The following is a 21358-nucleotide window of genomic DNA, read 5'->3' as shown; positions in this document are numbered from 1 at the left end:
TACCAATTGACTTTCTAGCTTAAGATATGTACTTTTAGGAACATTATCATTTTTTTAATAATCATTTATAGTTTCTTTATAATTTTGAATGAAAAAGGTTCCATTTTGCAAAAAACGCTCGTCTTTAGGAGTAAGGCCTCTTAAGCGATAGTGAAGGTGGCGAAATATATTATTATACCGCGATGTAATGAAAATACGAATGAATAACTAACTTTTGAAATAATGCAGAAAATGACATCGTCAATAGTAGAGTTTGTAGGTAAATTAAAAATATGAAAATACTTCTTTCAGTACAGATTTTAGCGCTTCGTGGCGTGCATTTAAAGGTGGATTATTTTTTATACTTCTTTATTTTGATCTTAACGAAAAGTCTGTTCCAATTTTTTTGCTGATATAATTTTTGCCCTGAATGTTATTCTGAGATAGTAAAATACTGAACTTCCGTTTTGTTTTTAGGGTGGTTTCAGTAGACATAGTGTTTCAACACATAATGTAGATACAAAACAACCATAACTTCACTTGTCCTATTATTGCTTGCGTCATAACTAATTTAATTACTCCGCTTTTTGCTACTACGAAGTATCATTCACAAAAATAGGTGGTTTCTTAATGTGTTATAAAGATCATAAATTAAAGTAGTCGAATTTAAAACAAAAGTCCTGATACCATTTTCGCCTGATTTTTAGTGAATTAAAATAATCTTTTTTTTATTATATTATACGTTTCTTGTCACAAATTTTGGTGGCTTAACTAAAAAAACTGTACCAAATTACCAAACTTAATTTTTGGTGAGATAAAAAGTACTGTTATAGAATTAAGTTATTTTCCCAGTAGTAGCAAGACCGGATAGCTCTTGGGGTATTCAGTGTCTCAGCGAAGAGAAGAATGAGGAGGCACACTGACATTTTATCCCGCCAGGCGGCGCCTGTGCAAGTGTCTAAGCATGTCACTGTCATTCACATGTATGAGAGAGAGAAAATATCTTCTCGTTCTCACGTATGAAATTCTTTATCTGTGCAATGGAGTAAGTAATAAGGTGGCGCCATCTGTCTCAATCTTTGAGTGTGCCTGTTCATTAATGGTAAACGATATTTTTTCCTTCGTATTTTCACGAAAACTCACGAACATGTCGTGATATTTCAGCCAGTCTCAGTACAAGTACCTACTAAGTTACTAACGTTGACCGAACTAATACGACAAATACGAACGTTTCCGATAAAATACGATGGAAAACTATTATGCACTACATCTGTCCCCCCTATCAACCATTTTGCTGCCGTTGCCGTAGAATATAGGTATTTTACAAATCTAACATTATTCATATGAACTTGATGAAATTAGTTATCTTTCTGTGTGAACTAAGAATGGATATTACATTGCTATCATTTTGTTTCCACAGACTATACTTAGGGACCTAACATTATTTATTCGAACTTGACAGTTATGATAGCATTTTCACACTGTTGCTTGCCAAGTAGACTGGCTCTAATAATTTTGAGTGTAAAATACTATAATTCCAATGTTGGCACTGGCAGCGATATTTATTTCATTTAAGTTTTCAGTGTCTGCCATATTATTATCTGTGGGTTTTTGCTTATAAGAGTACTTTTGCCATAATTTCAAAAAAGCCTACTTTACGGCTGTCAAACCCTATACGTGCTTTTTCCACTGTGCGTGTTGTATTTTTATGTATGTACGGCTGTCGGCTATGTAAATAAATAAATGAATCAAATGTTTACAACTCTTACGAATACATTAACATATTTTTACATGCGAAAGGGTCTAAAGCTGTTAGACTTATTTCATTTTATTGTTATACATTCAAGTATCTATGGTAATGGTATTCTTTTTTTCTTATTGATGGACAAATGTTTTAAATTCACGGTAAAAGCTGAGCAATTTTGCTGTTAACCTATTTTATTAAATAATCGGTTATGAAACGCTGTAAAAAAAATCAAATAAGTAAAGTTTTAAGCTATAGCTAAAAAATGTAGACTCGTCTTAACCCTTAAATGCATATTAGTGACGTATATATGCATCATACATTTTTGACTCTATTGACAGCATGTCAAAATTCAAATTTGAATAAATCTTTGTCAAGGTCATGCATTTAAGGGTTAGGCTTCCCACAGACAGTCTTAAAAATTCATAATCTTAGATTTTTAAAATTAAATGGCCTCAGTCCCATTGGTGGGACTATTTTGCCAGTGTCAAGGTGGTATAAGCTTATTGTATTCGATTTTGGTACGGTAAGTACGACGTTGTTCGGTAGTTGGCACTTGTAAATTGATAGCTAGATTTTACAAGGGCACGTGGACTATCGGCCGTCGATGACAAAAAAGGGGGCTAAACGCGTTTCGAGATTAATTCTTCATTAGCTTCTCACTATAACATTAGTTTACTGCATAATAAGCTATCGATATTACACTTTAAACAACGTTAATGAGCAAAAGAAGGAGAAATTATTCACGACACGATACCACTAAGATAGCACCCGAAACCGGAAGTCCTAATTAATTCATAATCTTAAAAAAAAATTGTATGCAAATTGACACTGACAGATCTGTCAGTGTCTTGTCAGTGTCAGTTTGAACTGTCAGATTGCATACAATTTTTTTTTAAGATTATGAATTTTTAAGACTGTCTGTGGGAAGCCTTAAATAGCATGGGCAGGAAAACATTCTATCTCGGAATACACGGAATAACGCGGCTGAGTACCGCAAGTCCTTAGTCCAAGCCAATAGACCACTTAGGGCCAGTTGCGTCATCCAAATTGACAGACACATCATCGTCACGCAGCAGACGTCTATGGAACTTCCCATAAAATAAAATTTAACGAACGTTTTAACGGTGACAGACGGTTTGATGCAACCGGCCCTTAAAAATATAAAATTAAAAAGGAAGTATGCTTGAGCTTACATTGGCGCACCTTATTTAATGGAACGCAGTACATTTGTATTGGACTAACAAAAATACAAACGCTTCGGAAAAGCTAACTTTAAAAGTGGCAAACGCGAACAACTAAATAACTGGTTATTAAGGTAACAATAGATGCATAATGTTGATATGATTAGTGAACTTTAAGGAAATTACATATTTCTGTTGTAATCGTCTAAAATCTATCTAAACTTATGAATCTAACGATCATTTATCCAGGTAATGCTGTGAATAAACACACACAATACCACTTAATAATGGTTTAAAGTTACCTTTTATAATAACAGAATATATATATATATTACGATCCTAACAAAACCTTAACTCGTCTTGTTACTCTGAGTCTTGTTATCTTTACAATCTACTTATCACTAAATAAACAAACCATTGCCTTACTCCATCAACAAGTGCTTAAATTCTCGTTTGCCACATTCAATGTGCGCAAAAACCATCGACAAACCCCTAGCTTTTTTTTTCAACCTGTTTCTGAACGAGTGCGACAGGTGCGTTTTTTTTAATATCCGGAACTGCACAGATGTGGTGTCGAGTGACATTGTTCAAGGTTTATTTATGGTTCTCGAGTTTTTTTTTCCTTTTGAAGTGTGTTGTATTGGTGCCTTTTATCTAGCCTTTGATGGCCTTTTGTTATTTAATGTCTGTGTTCGTTAATTATTGGTCTTTTTGATTAAAAAACATTTTTAATATAATGATACAGACGCTCAACGCTCAATAACGTTAAATTCGAACTTTATAAATAAATAATTATGTGTTAGGGAAAACAAAACAGTTTTAAATGTTAAGCGTATAAAAAAGTTAAACAGAGATCCTCATCCCAATAATCGTAAATATAAATTAAGTTATAATTTCTGTCTCGATTGGTCCTTGAATGAGCTGGAGTGAGTCATTCCGTTAAAGGTAACGAACTATAAATAAAACTGGTTGGTCGGCGTATTCTGTCACCTTTTGACTTTGGAATGTCAACATTCCAGGACGTCTAGCTTTCTTTGATGCGTGTACGCATAATAATGGTTCTTTGATTCAATAACTTATATAGGACATGGAACTTTCTTTTGAAGATACATATTTGAATATGAACGGCGAAAAGTGGCAATTTTTCTATCTGAGTGTTCTGTGTATTTACATTACGAGTAATTCATCATTTTAAATACAAAATTATTGACGAGTTTTAGTGTTGTCCATCCACCATGTTAAGTATAGGTCCATCTATTGATAAAGTTCTACTTTTAAACTTACTTCTGCGCTAATAGTTAAAATATTGAAGGTTTTATAAACTCGCGCATTTGGGTCAAAGTAAATAGAGTTATTTCGAGCTAGAAACAATGTTGCCTACAAAACACAAGAAAATTCACTCGGAAACCTCACAGTACTGTTACCTAAACATTACAACGAAACATTTAATGAGTAGCGCGCACACAAGAGCTTTTCGTTTAGCGAAGCAATTAACTGGCGGATAGCGTAGGAGTCTTGCCCAATTCTCATGGGCAGTATAAGTGTCTTGAGACTGGAAACTACAATTTTAAGAACTATTAAATAGCGAAACTGGCTATACATATTGGCTCTAAAAGTCCCAGCCGGGCTAGCACATGATTGTCGCCGCGACATAGATTATGCGTCCTTATATCATTAATACAATTCGAAAAAGACGTGATGTCGCGGCGAGATACTGTCGCAACAATCGTGTGCTAGCCCTGCAAGTCATTAAAAAGCTTAGAGTAAATACAGAACCATTTTTTGGCAATTTTTGTGGATGTTGCAGTTACCGACAAGGGCTTTTTACTCGAAAATACAACATTTAGTGACATGGAAAACAATATACAGCAACATCTACCTATATTTTAATACAAAGTTGATGTGTGAGTACTGAGTAATGTGAGTACAGACATAAAACCTACGTACAGTCAACCAATCTGAATCCTAGGCTACTGTAGAATCCTTTCACAGTAAAAGTCAAACTGACTTCTATAGCAAATAAAGCACGATGTCAATATGACAGAGTTCTAGAGTGGCCTAGCCTAGGATTCTAATTGGTTGACACCAGTCAACCTGCGAGGTTATATTGTAAGACAATATAACCTCGGTGAACATTCACCGTCACATATTAACTTCGGTTTGTTTGTTCTAGCAATACACATATTAATTCAAAGTTTCAGATTATCCGGCATGTACAAGCTTGCGGCATTTGAAACTAGAATCCCTTGAAACTTGAATAATGGCGGAACAAGGCAGCATTTCCACGCAAATTGCTCTACAGCTATAGGGTTACCATACGTTGCAAAACGCCAAGACATGTCCCGTTTCATGACAGCCAAAGTCACAATCGGCTACGACAATATTGTTATAGCTTTCTCTATCTTTCTCTCTCTAATACGGTAGAGCGATAGAGAGAGCTAGCTATGATAACGATAGTATTGTGACGGTGGCTGGGGACAATCGGTTGCACTTCTTTTTTTAATATTATTATAAATGGGCTTACTCTTGGTCACTTCGATGTCGAAAGGCTTGGTATCTCAAGGTGGGTCCACATTTGTGACAATTTACCGAACATTATCCCGTGACCGTATCACGAACACGTGTCAGTACCGTTAATGTGGACGTCTTTTGTTACGCGACTTTGTTACAAGCTGCACAATCCATTCCGAACACTGGAAGAGACTCCCGGACACAGGAATAGGATAACTGGCAGGACAATGTATGGAGTTACGATCTACTAACCAGTTCCAATGTAGACGCTGATGTGTACTGTCACGCATTAAAGTTACGTGTTTCGAGCCGTATAGTTATAAAACTAATTTGAAGAACTATTGTTGAAGCTGAGAGTAAAACGGAAACAACAGTAGTTTAAGATTATCCCTGTGACGTTCCTGGATTTATGGCAACCCTACTCCACACGTTTAGATGGTATTCTGGCCTGACGCAATATCAATTCGTAGAACAGGCGTATTTTGATGACAATGGTATGTAAATACCTACATGTATACTCCGATGGCAGCACCTAGATTTAATTGCTATCAGCTTTCAGCACTAGATTTGAAATTAATTATTTATTACGATTGATTACGCAAATAACACTAAAAATCTTTGTGTTGATACTTCATATACATTTATTTAGAAATTAATGTTAATTTGTCAAAAGGTACTATCATAGTAATAATCATCACATAATGTATGTACATTGGCTGTTGTCAAAGTGTCAAACCGTGCATAGTTAGCTTGGTCTGTCTACTTTAACACACACTTGTTTTACGAGAGTATAAGTAGGTTGGCTCTTATCAGTCTTATCTACATATCACCTTCATAAAGGTAAATATTATGTAACATTGGTTGCTACAGCTACACTTTATATTATTATCTTGTGGCCTCACATGCAGCTCATTTTACAGTAGAGGTATACTTTTAATTGATTATTTAATAATTTGTTGGTCTCATATTAACTTGATCATCCTTTTATATAAATTGTATACTGAAAAATACTGAAATAGATCTTTATTCAAAAGAAAAATACCAGAATCTTTTTACAAGGCAAAAATGTTAAGAGGTTTGATTAAAGCCATTTTTTCTTACATCCTACACACCTATTGCAGTACTCCAATTGAGATAAATAATAACCCCCTTATTCATAAACATACACTAAAGTTATCAAGCTGATAAAGTTCGTTTATCCCTTTCTATCACACCAATACGTCAGAAAGGGACAAACAAACTTTATCAGCTTGATAACTTTAGTGTATGTTTATGAATAACGGGTACCAATGTAATAAATAATAACAAAGTACATGACAAGAACTATTTTCCAGGGTTATTATTCTCTAGTTTGCCTGTTTTTAGCCAATTTACAACTTTACATGCTATTGAATTTTGCCAAACTTCAGAATATTTTTTTGGTGAATAAAACAGCAAAACTGTTTGTTAGTACTTAAAACAGCCGCTACCAGACCATCATTCGGATGAAATGGTTTAAGTGCCACACTATGCAGAATCCACTCTCAAAAAAAACCTAATCACAAAATTATTGGGCTAGATGTCAGTGCATTAATAGGGCTATGTTATGCATTCATAACATAGCTCTTTTAATAAAGTTATCTTGATTTTCTTAACTCGGGATCTGGCCGGGACTAAGAACTGAAGACTGTATGGATCTTACACCTGGGCAAGGTTTTCTATGTTTCTTTTTCTTCTATTAACTATCTCCTGACTAGCTTCATATGCCTATCCTCTCTAAAACTGAAAATAAAGATGCTATGTTATTTATTAATTTTCTTTGGAATTGAATCACTTTTTATAGACCATAATAAACACAAAAATACATTTTTAATGATCATGGTAAATATATAGATAACCTATTACTTATAATATTAGAATGGTGACAAATAGTAAAGATGATATTTATATAAATTAGGTAAAGTATACATTTTTGATATATACATAAATGAATTCCTAAAAACTTTTATTTAAAAGTGACTACAAGTACACAGTGGTGGAATAGGTCCCTAGGCAGAGACAAACATATTTTTTTTAGTACAGTTCATTCATCTGCTCAGGTAATTCGTTCGGAAATGGGACAAAGTGCTAACACCCGGTGTGAATCAGACAACACCTACACAAGCATGCACGTGTGTGCAAGCTGTATGCACGCACTATGGGCACTGGGCAAGAGGCTCAGCCTAAAGTCGTCGGGCCGGTTATGCTATCGACTCTACACCCACGACCTGCCCGCAGACATAATAATCAACCGCGGGACACTTTAGAAAGTCAGGAAAATAATATAAGCCCTAATAAGAAAATTGCTAAATAAACTTTACGAATATTTCGTAACATATACTTCCAAGATACAATTTATGAGATAAAAATAATTCTCAGGCGAATGAACTCCTCTCAAATCTTTAAATAAGTTGATTTATATTTTCCACACTGTTTATAAATAAAACGGGGACCGATAAAAAATAAATAGACTGAGGATTATAATTACGAACCTTCATTGTCGTTGTTTCCTTCGGCATTGTGCGCCGAAGCCACCAAAACTCCCAGGCACAGCACGCTCAAAAATCTCACAATCATTTTAACTGCTCAAATCCCGCACAGAAGTCACAGTTTAATTGAAAATAACAAATTACACTCTCGACATACTCAAACGTACGACACTCGCGCTGCGGAGCAGCGATCGGCTACTTTCGCAAATGGCGGATGACGGATGTGATTTCATCGATTGCATTCGGGTCGGTGAGTTTACGGAGCTAGCTAGGTTTTTATAAAGCTTGTACTCACTGCACGGCACCGTCGTCTGTAGTGTGGCTAGCTCAAAATTACGATGCGTTCTGAAAAAGTATACGGTATAATATAAACTTTATTATCATTAATTATTATCTCTATAAACATAACAACTAAATAACGATAAACAAATTTATTAATAAATTAAATTAAAAACTATTCTAAAACTTAAAACTAACAAAATAAAAAAAAAACTTTATTCATACAACTGACTACAGTGAATACAATAAAAAAACAATGTTTAAAAAAATCACCGGTCCCGGTAAAATAAGACACAAAAAAACATAAAAAATTTGTTTGTTCAAACACCCTTACACATAGTGTAAAGAATCAGAAAGAATTTTACCACGCAAAATAAGGGGGAAATAAATGCTTAGGTCACCCACCGTGTATGTATATGTATACTTAAAAACGACAGAACTCATGCGGCTCTCACATAGGCATAGGCCTATGAATAGAGTGATTTTTGAGGAAGGTTACAGTTTAAGTGTAGGTGAAGTGGTCAACAGTGGTTCGCTTTTTTTCCATAGGCCATATCTCCGGAACTATTACTGATAAAGAACAATATTATAGTAAATTTAATGTAGTTTTTGTATGTGTTACTGACATTCGAAAATAGTCAACACTTTGAACAATACATTCGTTTTTTTTTTAAAGAGAGAAATTGGCCACTGTGTACGAGGGGGTTGTAACTGTGGCTCGGCCTTACTTCCACAGTGGCTCGGGGCGGTACACAGTGTATAACATTAGGCTAATTAACAGAAATAAAACAATTTTATGCGTATTTAAGTCAATCAGTCGTCTTTATTAAGATCTTTGTAGCATAATCTGAGATCTACATGTACAGATATTAAATATTCTTAGCAAAAAATTCAACACAAAATAGAACCTTTTCTTAAGCTCAACCTTCGGTGAACTTGTCTAAGTGCTTCTTCTCATTATTTCTTCATTATGGGTACCCACGTCCGTGGCTTGGGTTTCCGAGGCATTCTAAAACAATAAAAACACAAGCCCATAAAAAAAATTACGAAATTTGTTTTCACCCGAAATAAAAGTACACTATAGCGTGTGACACTGGCTTTACGCCTAACGCGTCTCAGAGAGACGGTAAGAGTCAGTCTGAGGGAGATAGAAGACTGCCAAATAGGACCAACAGAGGTAGACCCCCGTCTCGCTTCCTAACGGACTAAGCCGCGGGTCAACCTTAGCTGGCTATCGTGTGTAACTTGTTTTGTCCAATCACGTAGCGGCTGGCAGCGCTGCGCATTTGTAGGGACAGTGGCCGTTTTATAGGCTTGTGCCGTTTCGGTCGTTGATCGGAGCGCTCCGATCTCGTTCAATCGCTCCCATGAACTAGTTCGCTCTTTTAGGTCTTTTGCTCATTTAGTTCAGCCAGACCAGCGATCACTGCGGTCGGAAAGATCAGAACGAATGGGACCGAATAGTGTCAAAATTACACGAATAGTCCACAGATAGTAACATTCCGGGCCGAAAGGTTGTAAGTAACCGAAGTTTAATATGAAAACTTGACTTTTTTTGTTGCTCTGCTAAGTAGCTCTCGCTCTCGGTCGGCCCAGTCACACATTCGTTCTCGATCCAAACCGCTCGCGCTCGCCGATCCTATACTGAACTAAATGAGCAAAGACCGATTCTCAGACCACGGAAAGATTCAGTTCATTTCGGTCATTGATGGGATTTTATTCCTAACAGTTCATAGTTCGTGAACGACACAAGCCTACCGTTTTAGCTTTAGTAGAGAACGGACGCGTTTGCGCATGTCAGACCCTACGACCCTTTGTCTCTTTAATTGTGTTTAACTAATATAGCTTGGATTCATTTGTTTAATATAACCAAACCTTGTGTACTTTGCTTGATTAAAAATTTGACGATATATGTAATTATACATGTGCTAATCAACTTAATCAAGTCGCAAAATATAATTTTTGATTGATTTTCATGAAACATGTCTAAGAACACTCCCGACTAACTCAGGTTTCAGACAAAAAACAAAATCTAAATCGGTTCATCCGTTCGGGAGCTACGATGTCGCAGACAGACAGACACGTCAAACTTATAAGACCCCGCCGTTTTTGCGTCGGGGGTTAATAAAATAGTGTATAGTGGAATTTTATTGTGTCTCTCATAGGGCCACTTGCACCAACGAAAATGGTTCCCATATAACTATAATCGGTCGCCGTTCCTACGCAAATCCTCCTATTTTGTGTACACACAGGTCTTCGGGTCTCAATGCTTAGTCGCAGTACGGTCGACGTTTAGTCGCGGCGACCCAAATGGGGATGATTGGTAACAGGCACAAATGGTCACAAAAGTGACAGAAGTGTGCACTACGCGTGCACACATTGTTACCGTTTGGCGACTACTTTCCCAAAATCATTCGTTCATTTCATTCTTTTCAAATGGCGACTGTCAGAGACGTCAAAGTAAAAAAGAAATAAAATCATTTGACATTAAAATGTAATGGCGTAAGCATTTGTTAAAGATAAATATTGTTTGCATTTGTAATATAATGTGGGCTAATTACCATGGCCAATTAAATTGCTCGAGTGATTTCATAAAATAAGTCTAAATTTATCAACGCGCCATCAATTTACCTCAGTTTAACCAGTAATAATATTATTGACTACTCGGTGTTTGCGTGTTATGTATATTGATTGGTGAAGTTTTAGTGCTCCGGTGCATATACTATTCTGAAATAATAAAAATAATGCCTAGAAAACCAATAAAGTTGTTAAAATATGGATTAAGACGGTAATATTCCATGTAAAAAACAGTCGCCAAACGGTCACCAAACGGTCGACAAACGGTCGCAAAATGGTCGCAGCGTACACGCGTGACCGAAAGCAGTGAATATTTATTGGATTTTCAAAATGGCTAATGTATTCATTTTTTCCAGGTATCCTCAAACTTTATAAACAATTAAATATGCCGTCGTACTCAGTTGTCCTCACTAAAGAAGATTAAAAAAAAATTGTAACGTGCGTACCGAGCTGCTGGGTTGTAAAGGATCGGGGATCATATTATTATGGTCTTCTATAGAGCAACTAGTATTTTGCGGCATTTCACAATTGACACTTGTTGAAGTAGTCTTCATTAATATTACTATCAACATTCATTTCAGCGATCTGTACTTCTTTTGTCAAGATTTTTTTGCACTTATCTAGCACTGAAGCTTTAGTAGTTTTATCTATACATCTACAAATTTGTAATGTTAAAGAGACAAATAAAACGTAGTAGAGTAAATAATGTGTTTTTTTTTGTAACCCAAACAAAATACTTGTAGATACGAGTGCGGAAAAGAGGAAAATCGATACGAGTAGCGATAAATTAATACACGATCGAAGGGAGTATTTTAAATCGACACGAGTTGTGAATTTCCTTTTCGCACGTGTATCGTACGACGATTTTCAGTACCTAAATCTAAGCTAAGAGTTTCGACCAGACAAGAAATGAATCATTGCTTGATTTGCTCGCACTACTGCGTTAAAAAAAGCAGCATCTGTACTGAAAAAAACTATCATTGCGCAACAGAAATTCTATTAATATCACAGTAAATAGGTACTCAGTTCTATTTCATTTGATTCCTACTTTTATTGTGTAAAGCAACACTACACTTCATTTTTATCAATAAGAATTAAAAATTATATACATATTTAATACATTAAGTAACTATAAAGTGCTTATCTATTTGTATTATCATTCTGCACTTTTCTTAACTTTCCCACATTTCTATAAAATGTCGAAGAGTGCTTAAATGGTCGTCGTCGTTTATTATTATTTAATTCGCTCATATTTAAATGATTCAAAGCAACCAGTCCACAACTTCACAAGACAGTTTGAGAAACCTTCGTATTTCAGATTGTCATTTGCGGATACAGTGGTTTAGGAGCAGTTCGGTAATCAGTGTACAAATTCACATGTGTACATGTGTGTTGTGTACATGTATGTACAAATTCTGTCAATGTCACTGTCAGAAACCGTTCTGACAGTGACAATGACAGCCACAAATTCGTCCACATGTTGTTACCGTTATGTGTGCAAACGTCGACTAATAAAGTGTCGTTAAAAGTCATTCTGACAGTGACATTGACAGCCACAAATTCGTACACATTTTGTTACTGTAACGAGTGCACACGACGACTACATTTTGTTATTGTATCAATACGGTCGCATTGTTTGCACGACGTTACCACGCGTTATGTCACATTTGACAGTTAGTTACTGATTTGAAGATTTTGCGACTGAAATGGTTGTATGGGTTGGTTAACCCACCATTTTATATGGAATTTGACAGATGACAGCCCACTAACCCTGAGTTAAGTGGTTGGTGCAAGTGTGCCTTATTGTTCTACAGAAACCGTGTTGAAATTTTTTAAGATAGTTCGCTGTATGAAATATTATGCTCTCCTTGCGAAGCTGAGCCAGTCTGTTGTCTGTGAATACAGATAGTTTAATTTTTGACCATAATGGCTTCTTTACTAATCCATACTAATATTATAAATGCGAAAGTAACTCTGTCTGTCTGTCTGTCTGTCTGTCTGTCTGTCTGTTACGCTTTCCCGCTTATACCACGCAACCGATTTTGATGAAATTTGGAACAGACAATCTTTAGACCCTGAGACAGAACATAGGCTACTATTTATTTCGAAAAAAAGGGATAAAGGGGTTGAAAAAGAGGTTGAAAGTTTGTATGGGATTTCTTAATTTTAAATGATAAAACCATGAAACTTTATATTTTAGCACTTTATAAGAAATCATTAAACATATATTTAAAGTCACATACAGGTCGAACGCGATTAATTAACATTATTTTTACCTTTAAAATAAACATGGTGGGAAATAAACATTAACTAAAAGCGGGTAGATTATATTTATTTGTCTACCCCGAACATTTATATAAATTAATATCGGGTAGTTTTGTGTTGTTTATATCTCCCGTGACGTTTTGCTGGGACTTCAGTCTTCCGCGACCACGGCCAGTGCAACCTGGCCGAAACGTTGGGAAAAAAGGTAAAAATAATGTTAATTAATCGCGTTCGACCTGTATGTGACTTTAAATATGTGTACAAAGCGCGAGAACTTAAAGTGTTATATCATTAAACATCTTGATAAGGGATAGGGATAGGGATAGCGATAGGGAAAGCGATAGGGATAGCGATAGGGATAGCGATAGCGATAGCGATAGCGTTAGCGATAGCGATAGCGATAGCGATAGCGTTAGCGATAGCGATACGGATACGGATAATATGGGTATCGTTAGAGGGATACGGATAATCGGTCGGCGGTCTCTTACAATCAATGTGCTCTAAGACGATCGTTGTTTGCTTGCTTGAAGATTACGTTTGCGACAAGTATAAGCAAAATGTAAAAAATTGTAAGGGATAATAGAAAAAAGTACTTTTTACCCACCGATCATAGTGTCGAAATACGGGCTATGTGGGATGTTTATAAAGGTTTCCCCAGCGTATATAGAATTACCTACGCTGTGGTCGATGTGTAATATTTCTACAATCATTGCAAGCAAAAGTATTATGTGCAATCGAAATAATCGCAGATAAATATACCTACAGAGAAACCTACGGTCCCTACGGATCCAAATGAAAATCTTAATGAATACTTTTATTACGCGGGCGAAGCCGCGGGTAAAAGCTAGTAAACAATAAAGAGTAGTATATTCTTTAAATTTTGTGAACTTTGAAACTAAGCGAAATCCAGAAAAGTGTCGTATACATTTTTGTCATAACATATTTATTATGAAATATTTTGTTTCGTCGTGTTACATAGTGTATAAAACCGTATCCGGACTGGCTTGATCTGGCCTTCGGCTTGCCACAGACAGTCTTGACTTCCCACAGACAGTCTTAAAAATTCATAATCTTAAAAAAAACTTGTATGCAATCTGACAGTTCAAACTGACACTGACAAGACACTGACAGATTTGAACTGTCAGATTGCATACAAGTTTTTTTTAAGATTATGAATTTTTAAGACTGTCTGTGGGAAGCCTTAAAAATTCATAATCACAGCAATCTGACAGTTCAAACTGACACTGACAGATCTGTCAGTCTCAATTTGCATACAATTTTTTTTTTAAGATTATGAATTTTTAAGGCTCCCCACACACAGTCTTAAAAATTCATAATCTTAAAAAAAACTTGTATGCAATCTGACAGTTCAAACTGACACTGACAAGATACTGACAGATCTGAACTGTCAGATTGCATACAAGTTTTTTTTAAGATTATGAATTTTTAAGACTGTCTGTGGGGAGCCTAAGACTGTCTGTCTGTGGGAAGCCTTCGATGGGTTTCCATTTTCAATTCGGTTTGATATCCCTAATCCCTGAATATTTTTTAGGAAATCCATTCCGATGTACCTACAAACAGTTCACATTGGCTAGAGTCAGATCAAGCTAGGTTGTAACATCCATTTTATCTCATAAAAAATATACACTTTATTTTTATAGATTTAAGGATACGTTGAGTACGAGTCTTTATCCTGTGACAAGTTTTGAGTAAACGCTCAATTTAAAAAAAGTCAAATGCGTACTAGTTTTTTGCCACTAGCAACACCGCAGTTTCGAAAGTTCAATTTCGCATGGCGGACGTGCAATAAGACTCAGATATTTGTTGGTGATAATTTCAATCATCTCGTTGTGATTCCTTATGGAAGGACTAATTCTAATGCTTTTATTTCTTTGTGGACGTGCGTTATTCATACCTTAACGATTGATGATGCTGTAGTGATATTATTTGTTGTATTTGTGTGAACTGCATAGTTTTTCTCAAAAATGGGAAAATGTGACGAAGCCAATGTTGAAGTTAGTATGGGGGACTCGGCGTCCCCCATGAAACCTGATAATTTTACGTTCAGCGTGCCCCCGGAGGCGCCCGTGTTCGAGCCGACGCCGGAAGAGTTCCTGGATCCCTTGGCGTACATCAGCAAAATAAGGCCAATCGCAGAGAAGTCAGGAATATGCAAAATCAAACCCCCTGCGGTTAGTGCCCTTTGTTATAAAACAGTGAAACCATCTCAATTTTTCATTATTTGTTTATTTGGAGCTTAGAATTGTCGTTTTCAAGTGGTTTTCTAACCCTAAACTCGCACGTTAATTGTGTGATGCAACCACATAAGCTCGTCTGTGTGTCTTGCGCGTTATCTATTTTCTGTTTTTAGGGCGTAATCCTTAATAAAACATGCTAGGGCACGTTACAAATGTCTACACTGCCAGTAAATGCATTATATTGTCATAAAATGCAGTGGCATATTGTGCATAGAAGGCAGGTTGCCATTTTGTCTTGTACCCTGCTGCTTGCAGTGGTTAAAATAAAAAATAACTATTGCGACGTTTTTTGTCGCGTGTAACTGTAATTTGGTCAAATGCTCTTAGGTTTGCTCTATTTTCATCTGCTTTGATGTCTAGGATTTGTATCAATCCAATAGACTTGGGATCATTTGACTATTAGCTATGTATACTTACTTCCAGTGGTGTAAATTGTTGCATCTAAACACAAAATACTCCCAGGGAGTGCTGAAAATAACTTTCAACCCTCAATTTACCTATTTTAATCTGTTAAGATATATTGAAAGGTCATAATTTGGCTTTGAAAAGTATAATGGCAATGTGGCATTATTCATAGATGCAAATAGTAAACCATACTGTCATATAATATGTTGGCATATATTATATTCTTCCTGTAAAGTGTTAAAAATAAAGAAAACATACTAATAAACATTTAAAATAGCTGTAAATGAGAATGTAATGTGTACAAATGTCAAACAATTCCATATCTACCTCAAAATGGTTGTTACAATCACTACAGTCATGCCTTTTGTTTTATGATTAGTCATTTCTGAAACTTTAGCAACTGAATCTTTGAGGAAAATGTGTAAAATATAACATTCATATTACTAATCATCAAAAATACTTTGATAAAATCTCTTAGTGACATTCTTATTTTAGATTTTTAACATTGTCCTATTAGTTATTGATCATATTGTTACATATTCTTATGTAATTCTATTAAGATCTCAATAGAATTATGAAAAATTATTTACTTTAGAGCATATTTTAATAACTAAATTGGTTACAGCAGTGGTTTCAAAGTGAATATAAAAATTGTGACAAGTGATGAAATTACTATACAATTAAAAATAGGACCCTTAGTCTATGAAGTTGCCTTTCTAAATTTTTAGCCATTGTATTAGTATGTCCTTAAGTTGCCCTCCATATGGTTGTTCTAAGATTTCCATTTTGTTTTTGTAGCCAGAAACAGTTATAATGCCTAAAATGATTTTCCCACTAAAATTATTGTGTCTGTTTAGTATGAATACATAAATAGTGCTTTAATTAACTCCATGTTATTATGTAATAATAAAGCTGTAAAAATCTATACCCCAATTCCCTTTAAAAAAGGGAAATTGACTGTTCTTAAAATAAAAATGTTATACCATGCACTAAATAGAGCATCAGACAATTATTATATGAATAACATGGACAGAAGTTATTTTTAAATCCAATTTCTATTTAATAAGTCAGGTAGAAATATATTGAAGTAACTTGACTGTGATGTCACTTGATTCAATTTCATATTAGCAAGTTGTTGAAATTCTTTTTGACAGTTCTTAAAAAGAAGCTGATTTGACTAGGAGGCAAGTGGCCTACTGCAGATTATTCATAAAATAAAACTTGGCTTATGTGCAATTTGTTGAATATGAAGCAAATTGAAAATATATATATTTTTTTATTATTTCTCAGTATTTATTTTCTTTCTTAGGCTAGGTATTTTTATAATATGATTATAAAAGTAAAATACAAAACCACATACAAAACAATACAAAATATATAAACACATTATAAAAAACCTAACCTAGGGTGCCGCCAGCAGCGGGGCAGGGCCCAAGCTGCCGGTGGTTAGGGCTGCAGAGAGAGGAACCGTCGAACTATCCACGCTGTGTCCAAGATCACCGCCTTCTGCATCTGGCCCTTGATCCAGCCACCTAGCGAGTCTCTTAAGATGTTGGTCGAGACGTTATTATTATTATAAATGGGCTTATTCTTGGCCACAGACTAGCCAAAGGCAAAGACGTGGCCTACGATGGAGTGAGTGCCCTCTTATGCAATTCAAACATGGTCTCAACTGTAAACAAATAGTTCACTATTGGTTTGATGGTCGGTAGCGACCCTGCCTGCTAAGCTGCGGTCCTGGGTTTGAATCCCGGTAAGGGCATTTATTTGTGTGATGAGCACAGATATTTGTTCCTGAGTCATGGATGTGTTCTATGTATATAAGTATGTATTTATCTATTTAAGTATGTATATCGTCGCTTAGCACCCATAGTACAAGCTATGCTTAGTTTTGGGCTAAGTTGATCTGTGTAAGGTGTCACCAATATTTATTTATTTATTACTTACTATTGGATTTTGGCTGTCAAATACTAAATTATTTACCTTAAAATATACAGACACTTTGTATCTGTGAACTCCCATTGAAGACTAAGATATCCTTATATTATGTTAAGTAATGGCCTATTGTAGAACCTAAGGTCAAGTCGCTTTAAGAATATTAAATATTCATGAAATCCAATAATGTCGCAAGGCTTGCATAATGCATTGGAAAATAGGTTGTGTGCAGTTTTTTAATTATTAAAATGGGTCACAGACATATTTTAAATTAAACATTTTGCTTGCAAGTGATTGCAAATAACAGCAATCCATTAACGCAGACAGTGCATCTTCTCATAGAAGAGCAAAACTTCTCCTCGGTAAATAGCAAAACATGTTCTAACATTGGGTCAGGCATCACATCCATAGGAATTACTTTTTTTTTATCATTATAAATGGGCTTACTCTTGGCCACAGACTAGCCAAAGGCAAAGATGTGGCCTATGATGGAGTGAGCTCGCCCAGAAGATGCCTAGTCACTCTTGATTTGAAGCGCAGAACATCCTAACCCTGCCCCTTGCTAACCTTCTTGTGATCTTTAGGTGGTGCTAAAATTGCAACAACGGGCAACCATAATGCCTTTTGATCTCATCTTTCTGAGTATACGCCATATAATAAAATATGTGTTTATAATTTTAAACCCAAATAAAATATGTGAGAGACTTGTTTAAAATAAATATACTTATGCCTAATGATGTAAGACATGAAATAAAACTATGGAAACGGATTAAATCGCGTATAATGAATTTAAAATACATCCCGACGTTTCGAACTCTTTACAGCGTTCGTGGTCAACGGGTGACTGAGGAAAAATTAAAATGTGTAAAAGCTACCCACTTACAAGAAATATTAACGAACCATGACCACAAATAATATAGATTTCTAAGGCAGGTTCACACACTATTAATAAAGCTAGTTATACAATATTCAAAAAATTTACCATTACTCTGTTAAATAATAATTAACCAATTAATCTTCACAAAATTGACAAAGAAACAAACTGCAAATGTCCAACACCATACAACACAAATGCCTCACAGCCTTCGTCGTGCTTGTTCCATTATCAGATGTACTACTGGATCCCAAGCCGGTGGTAAAGTAAAGCCATCCTCTCTATTAAAGTTTGGATATTTCTTGATCTCAATGGCCTCTCGCAACATTCTGGGTATATATCGCTTCTCCTTAGCGAGAACCAGAGGCTTGTCAAACTTTATACTAACTAACTAACTAACTAACTTTATACTAACTAACTTTATGGTAACTATCGCGGTAACCGAAGACAATATGATGTAAGACATGTCACAGAAAAAGATAACAGAATAAGAAGATAAGTAGAATATAAATAACATTTTTTTAAAATCATAGTAGGCATTTTGCCCCATAGATATATGGGGTAAAATGTCAGTAGGTAAACATTTAACTGTATAATATTAATAAGCCGAATTTATTTTTGGTAAAAGATATTACAGGGAAGTAAAAGGAAAGGATAACTAAGGAAAAGGTTTTTTCTTTTATATGGCTTAAAATAGGCACTAATATACATAAAAATGTACAGCTTATAACAAAGTTAAGAAAGCAAGTTTAAAATACAAATAAAAAAATTTAGGTCAGCAAAATTTTTTACAGTAGAATGCAGTTCCAAGCTTCCAAGTAAGAATGCAGAGGGTTTTGCCCATTCGGCATCGATGATGGGTTGCATTGACTAGAAGGAAAGTAGCCTACATTGGAAAAAAGCTTGAACCACCACAAATTTGCAGTGAACATTTCAGTCATATGACATACACAGGATGTATTTTGAGCAGTAACAATAACTAACACATGTTTTGTCTACCAATACACTCATGTTGCATGGAAAACTCAAAACAATCAGTGAAGAATGGAAGTTGTGTAAAGAAACTTTTATTTACTGTATACTGTTTCAAAGAATGTTGTCAGCATAATGAAGATACTTACTTTTAACTAAAAAAAATCATATTTTACAGATACATTTGTAAAGGTAAATTTCATATTAGTGAAGATAAAAATTATCGGACATTTGATACGACACAACCACTTTTTTGTAACTATTCTGTAGGAGCGGATAGGACGTAAGAGAGGACGAGGAAAGACGGACGCGCACAGTATTATAATTAACTATTGTAAAAATCTGTGCAATTTCCTGTTTTCCAATTTGCTTATTATGTATGTTAATTCTTTTAACCCCCAACGCAAAAACGACGGGGTGTTATAAGTTTGACGTGTCTGTCTGTCTGTCTGTTTGTTTGTTTGTCTGTCTGTCTGTGGCATCGTAGCTCCGGAACGGATGAACCGATTTTTATATTTAGTTTTTTTTTGTCTGAAAGCTGAGTTAGTCGGGAGTGTTCTTAGCCATGTTTCATAAAAATCGGTTTACTATGTCGCGGGGGGGGAGGTTTTTTTTCAAAATTTTAATTTTATAAAATCAACCTGTTGATTCAAATATGTTGTTTATTGAATTGATGAGTAACTTGTAGAATGTACTAGTTACACTTAACAAAATCTAGCTTGTTGTTTGAACCAAAGAGCACGTAGGCGCTATCTTAACCAAAAAACTTGTGGGACGAACATGAAAACTGGTTGTTTTTTCTCTCAATGCATAGATCTCTGCTGAGTTAGCTCGAACAGTCTTAATTGTTGGTGTAACTGGCCCATAGTCATGCAAATGCAACGCAGATTTGTTCTGTGTAACTATCAAATGAGCCATTGAAGTATTTTCCAAATGTGTCATTATTGTTTTAGCACTGGCAGCCTCCGTTCGCAGTGGACGTCGACCGGCTACGGTTCACACCGCGGATACAACGGTTAAATGAATTAGAGGTAAATTGAACTCTTTTTATTTTTACTAGGAAATTTTATTTGAAAAGTTTTGTTTTATTTAATCTTTTATAGATTTATTAGATCCACTTCCCTTTATTTAATTCAACTGTGCACATTTAAATGCTTATAATATTTTTTTAATTTTGTACAGGCTATAACGCGTGTGAAGCTGAACTTTCTGGACCAGATTATCAAGTTCTGGGAGCTCCAGGGCTCCGTCCTAAAGATCCCCACAGTCGAGAGGAAGCCGCTTGATCTCTACTCTTTGCACAAAATTGTTAAAGAAGCCGGTAAGTCATAATTCTAAGTTTATTTTCCAGAGGCTAAATCCAACGCACAATTTTTTTCTCCATTTGGATAGAACGAAAATGTTCGCTAAACACGCTAAGAATATGATCTTTTTATAATTTTTTGTTTTGTTTCACTTTGAACTGCATGTGCCTTATCACCTAAAGTCATTCTTTAAAGTGCAAGTTAAAAATGTCTGCTAACGTCATTAAAGATTTAAAAAAAACTCATTTTTCTCAGGCGGTTTCGACACATGTTCGGCGGAGCGTAAATGGACCAAGATCGCACGGCGTATGGGCCACCCCCAGGGAAAAGGTATCGGCTCTATACTGAAGAACCACTATGAACGCATACTGTACCCATACGATGTGTTCAAAAGCAGTGGCGCCGTGGATAAAGAAACAGTAAGTTATTTTTCTCAGCGACTAAACCCCGCATTGCGGGGCTTCTTTGATTAGGTAACGATGCCCCGTTTTGAGGGGGTTCTTAGAAAGTATTTTTGACATCACAAGGAAATGGTATTGGCTCTATACTCAAGAACCACTATGA

The 21358-nt window shown here is 35.5% G+C and overlaps 2 protein-coding genes across 2 annotated transcripts in view; one reads left to right on the top strand and one right to left on the bottom strand.

The window, feature by feature from the left end:
* The window catches only part of LOC125237362 (calsyntenin-1), a 572807-nt gene extending 564658 nt beyond the window's left edge, over positions 1 to 8149 (bottom strand). Inside the window, 1 exon segment of the mRNA XM_048144366.1 lies at positions 7929 to 8149. Within this exon segment, the coding sequence (XP_048000323.1) occupies positions 7929 to 8013 (85 nt within the window). The 5' untranslated portion in view covers positions 8014 to 8149.
* A 6698-nt stretch (positions 8150 to 14847) lies between these two features.
* The window catches only part of LOC125237307 (lysine-specific demethylase lid-like), a 41847-nt gene continuing 35336 nt past the window's right edge, over positions 14848 to 21358 (top strand). The window contains 4 exon segments of the mRNA XM_048144296.1: positions 14848 to 15238; positions 20444 to 20521; positions 20673 to 20811; positions 21050 to 21213. Of these exon segments, the coding sequence (XP_048000253.1) occupies positions 15032 to 15238; positions 20444 to 20521; positions 20673 to 20811; positions 21050 to 21213 (588 nt within the window). The 5' untranslated portion in view covers positions 14848 to 15031.

Source organism: Leguminivora glycinivorella, chromosome 21 (assembly GCF_023078275.1).
Source record: "Leguminivora glycinivorella isolate SPB_JAAS2020 chromosome 21, LegGlyc_1.1, whole genome shotgun sequence".
Taxonomy (NCBI): domain Eukaryota; kingdom Metazoa; phylum Arthropoda; class Insecta; order Lepidoptera; family Tortricidae; genus Leguminivora; species Leguminivora glycinivorella.
Note: the sequence above shows the minus strand (reverse complement) of the source record. Positions and strands in the feature narration are given on the sequence as shown.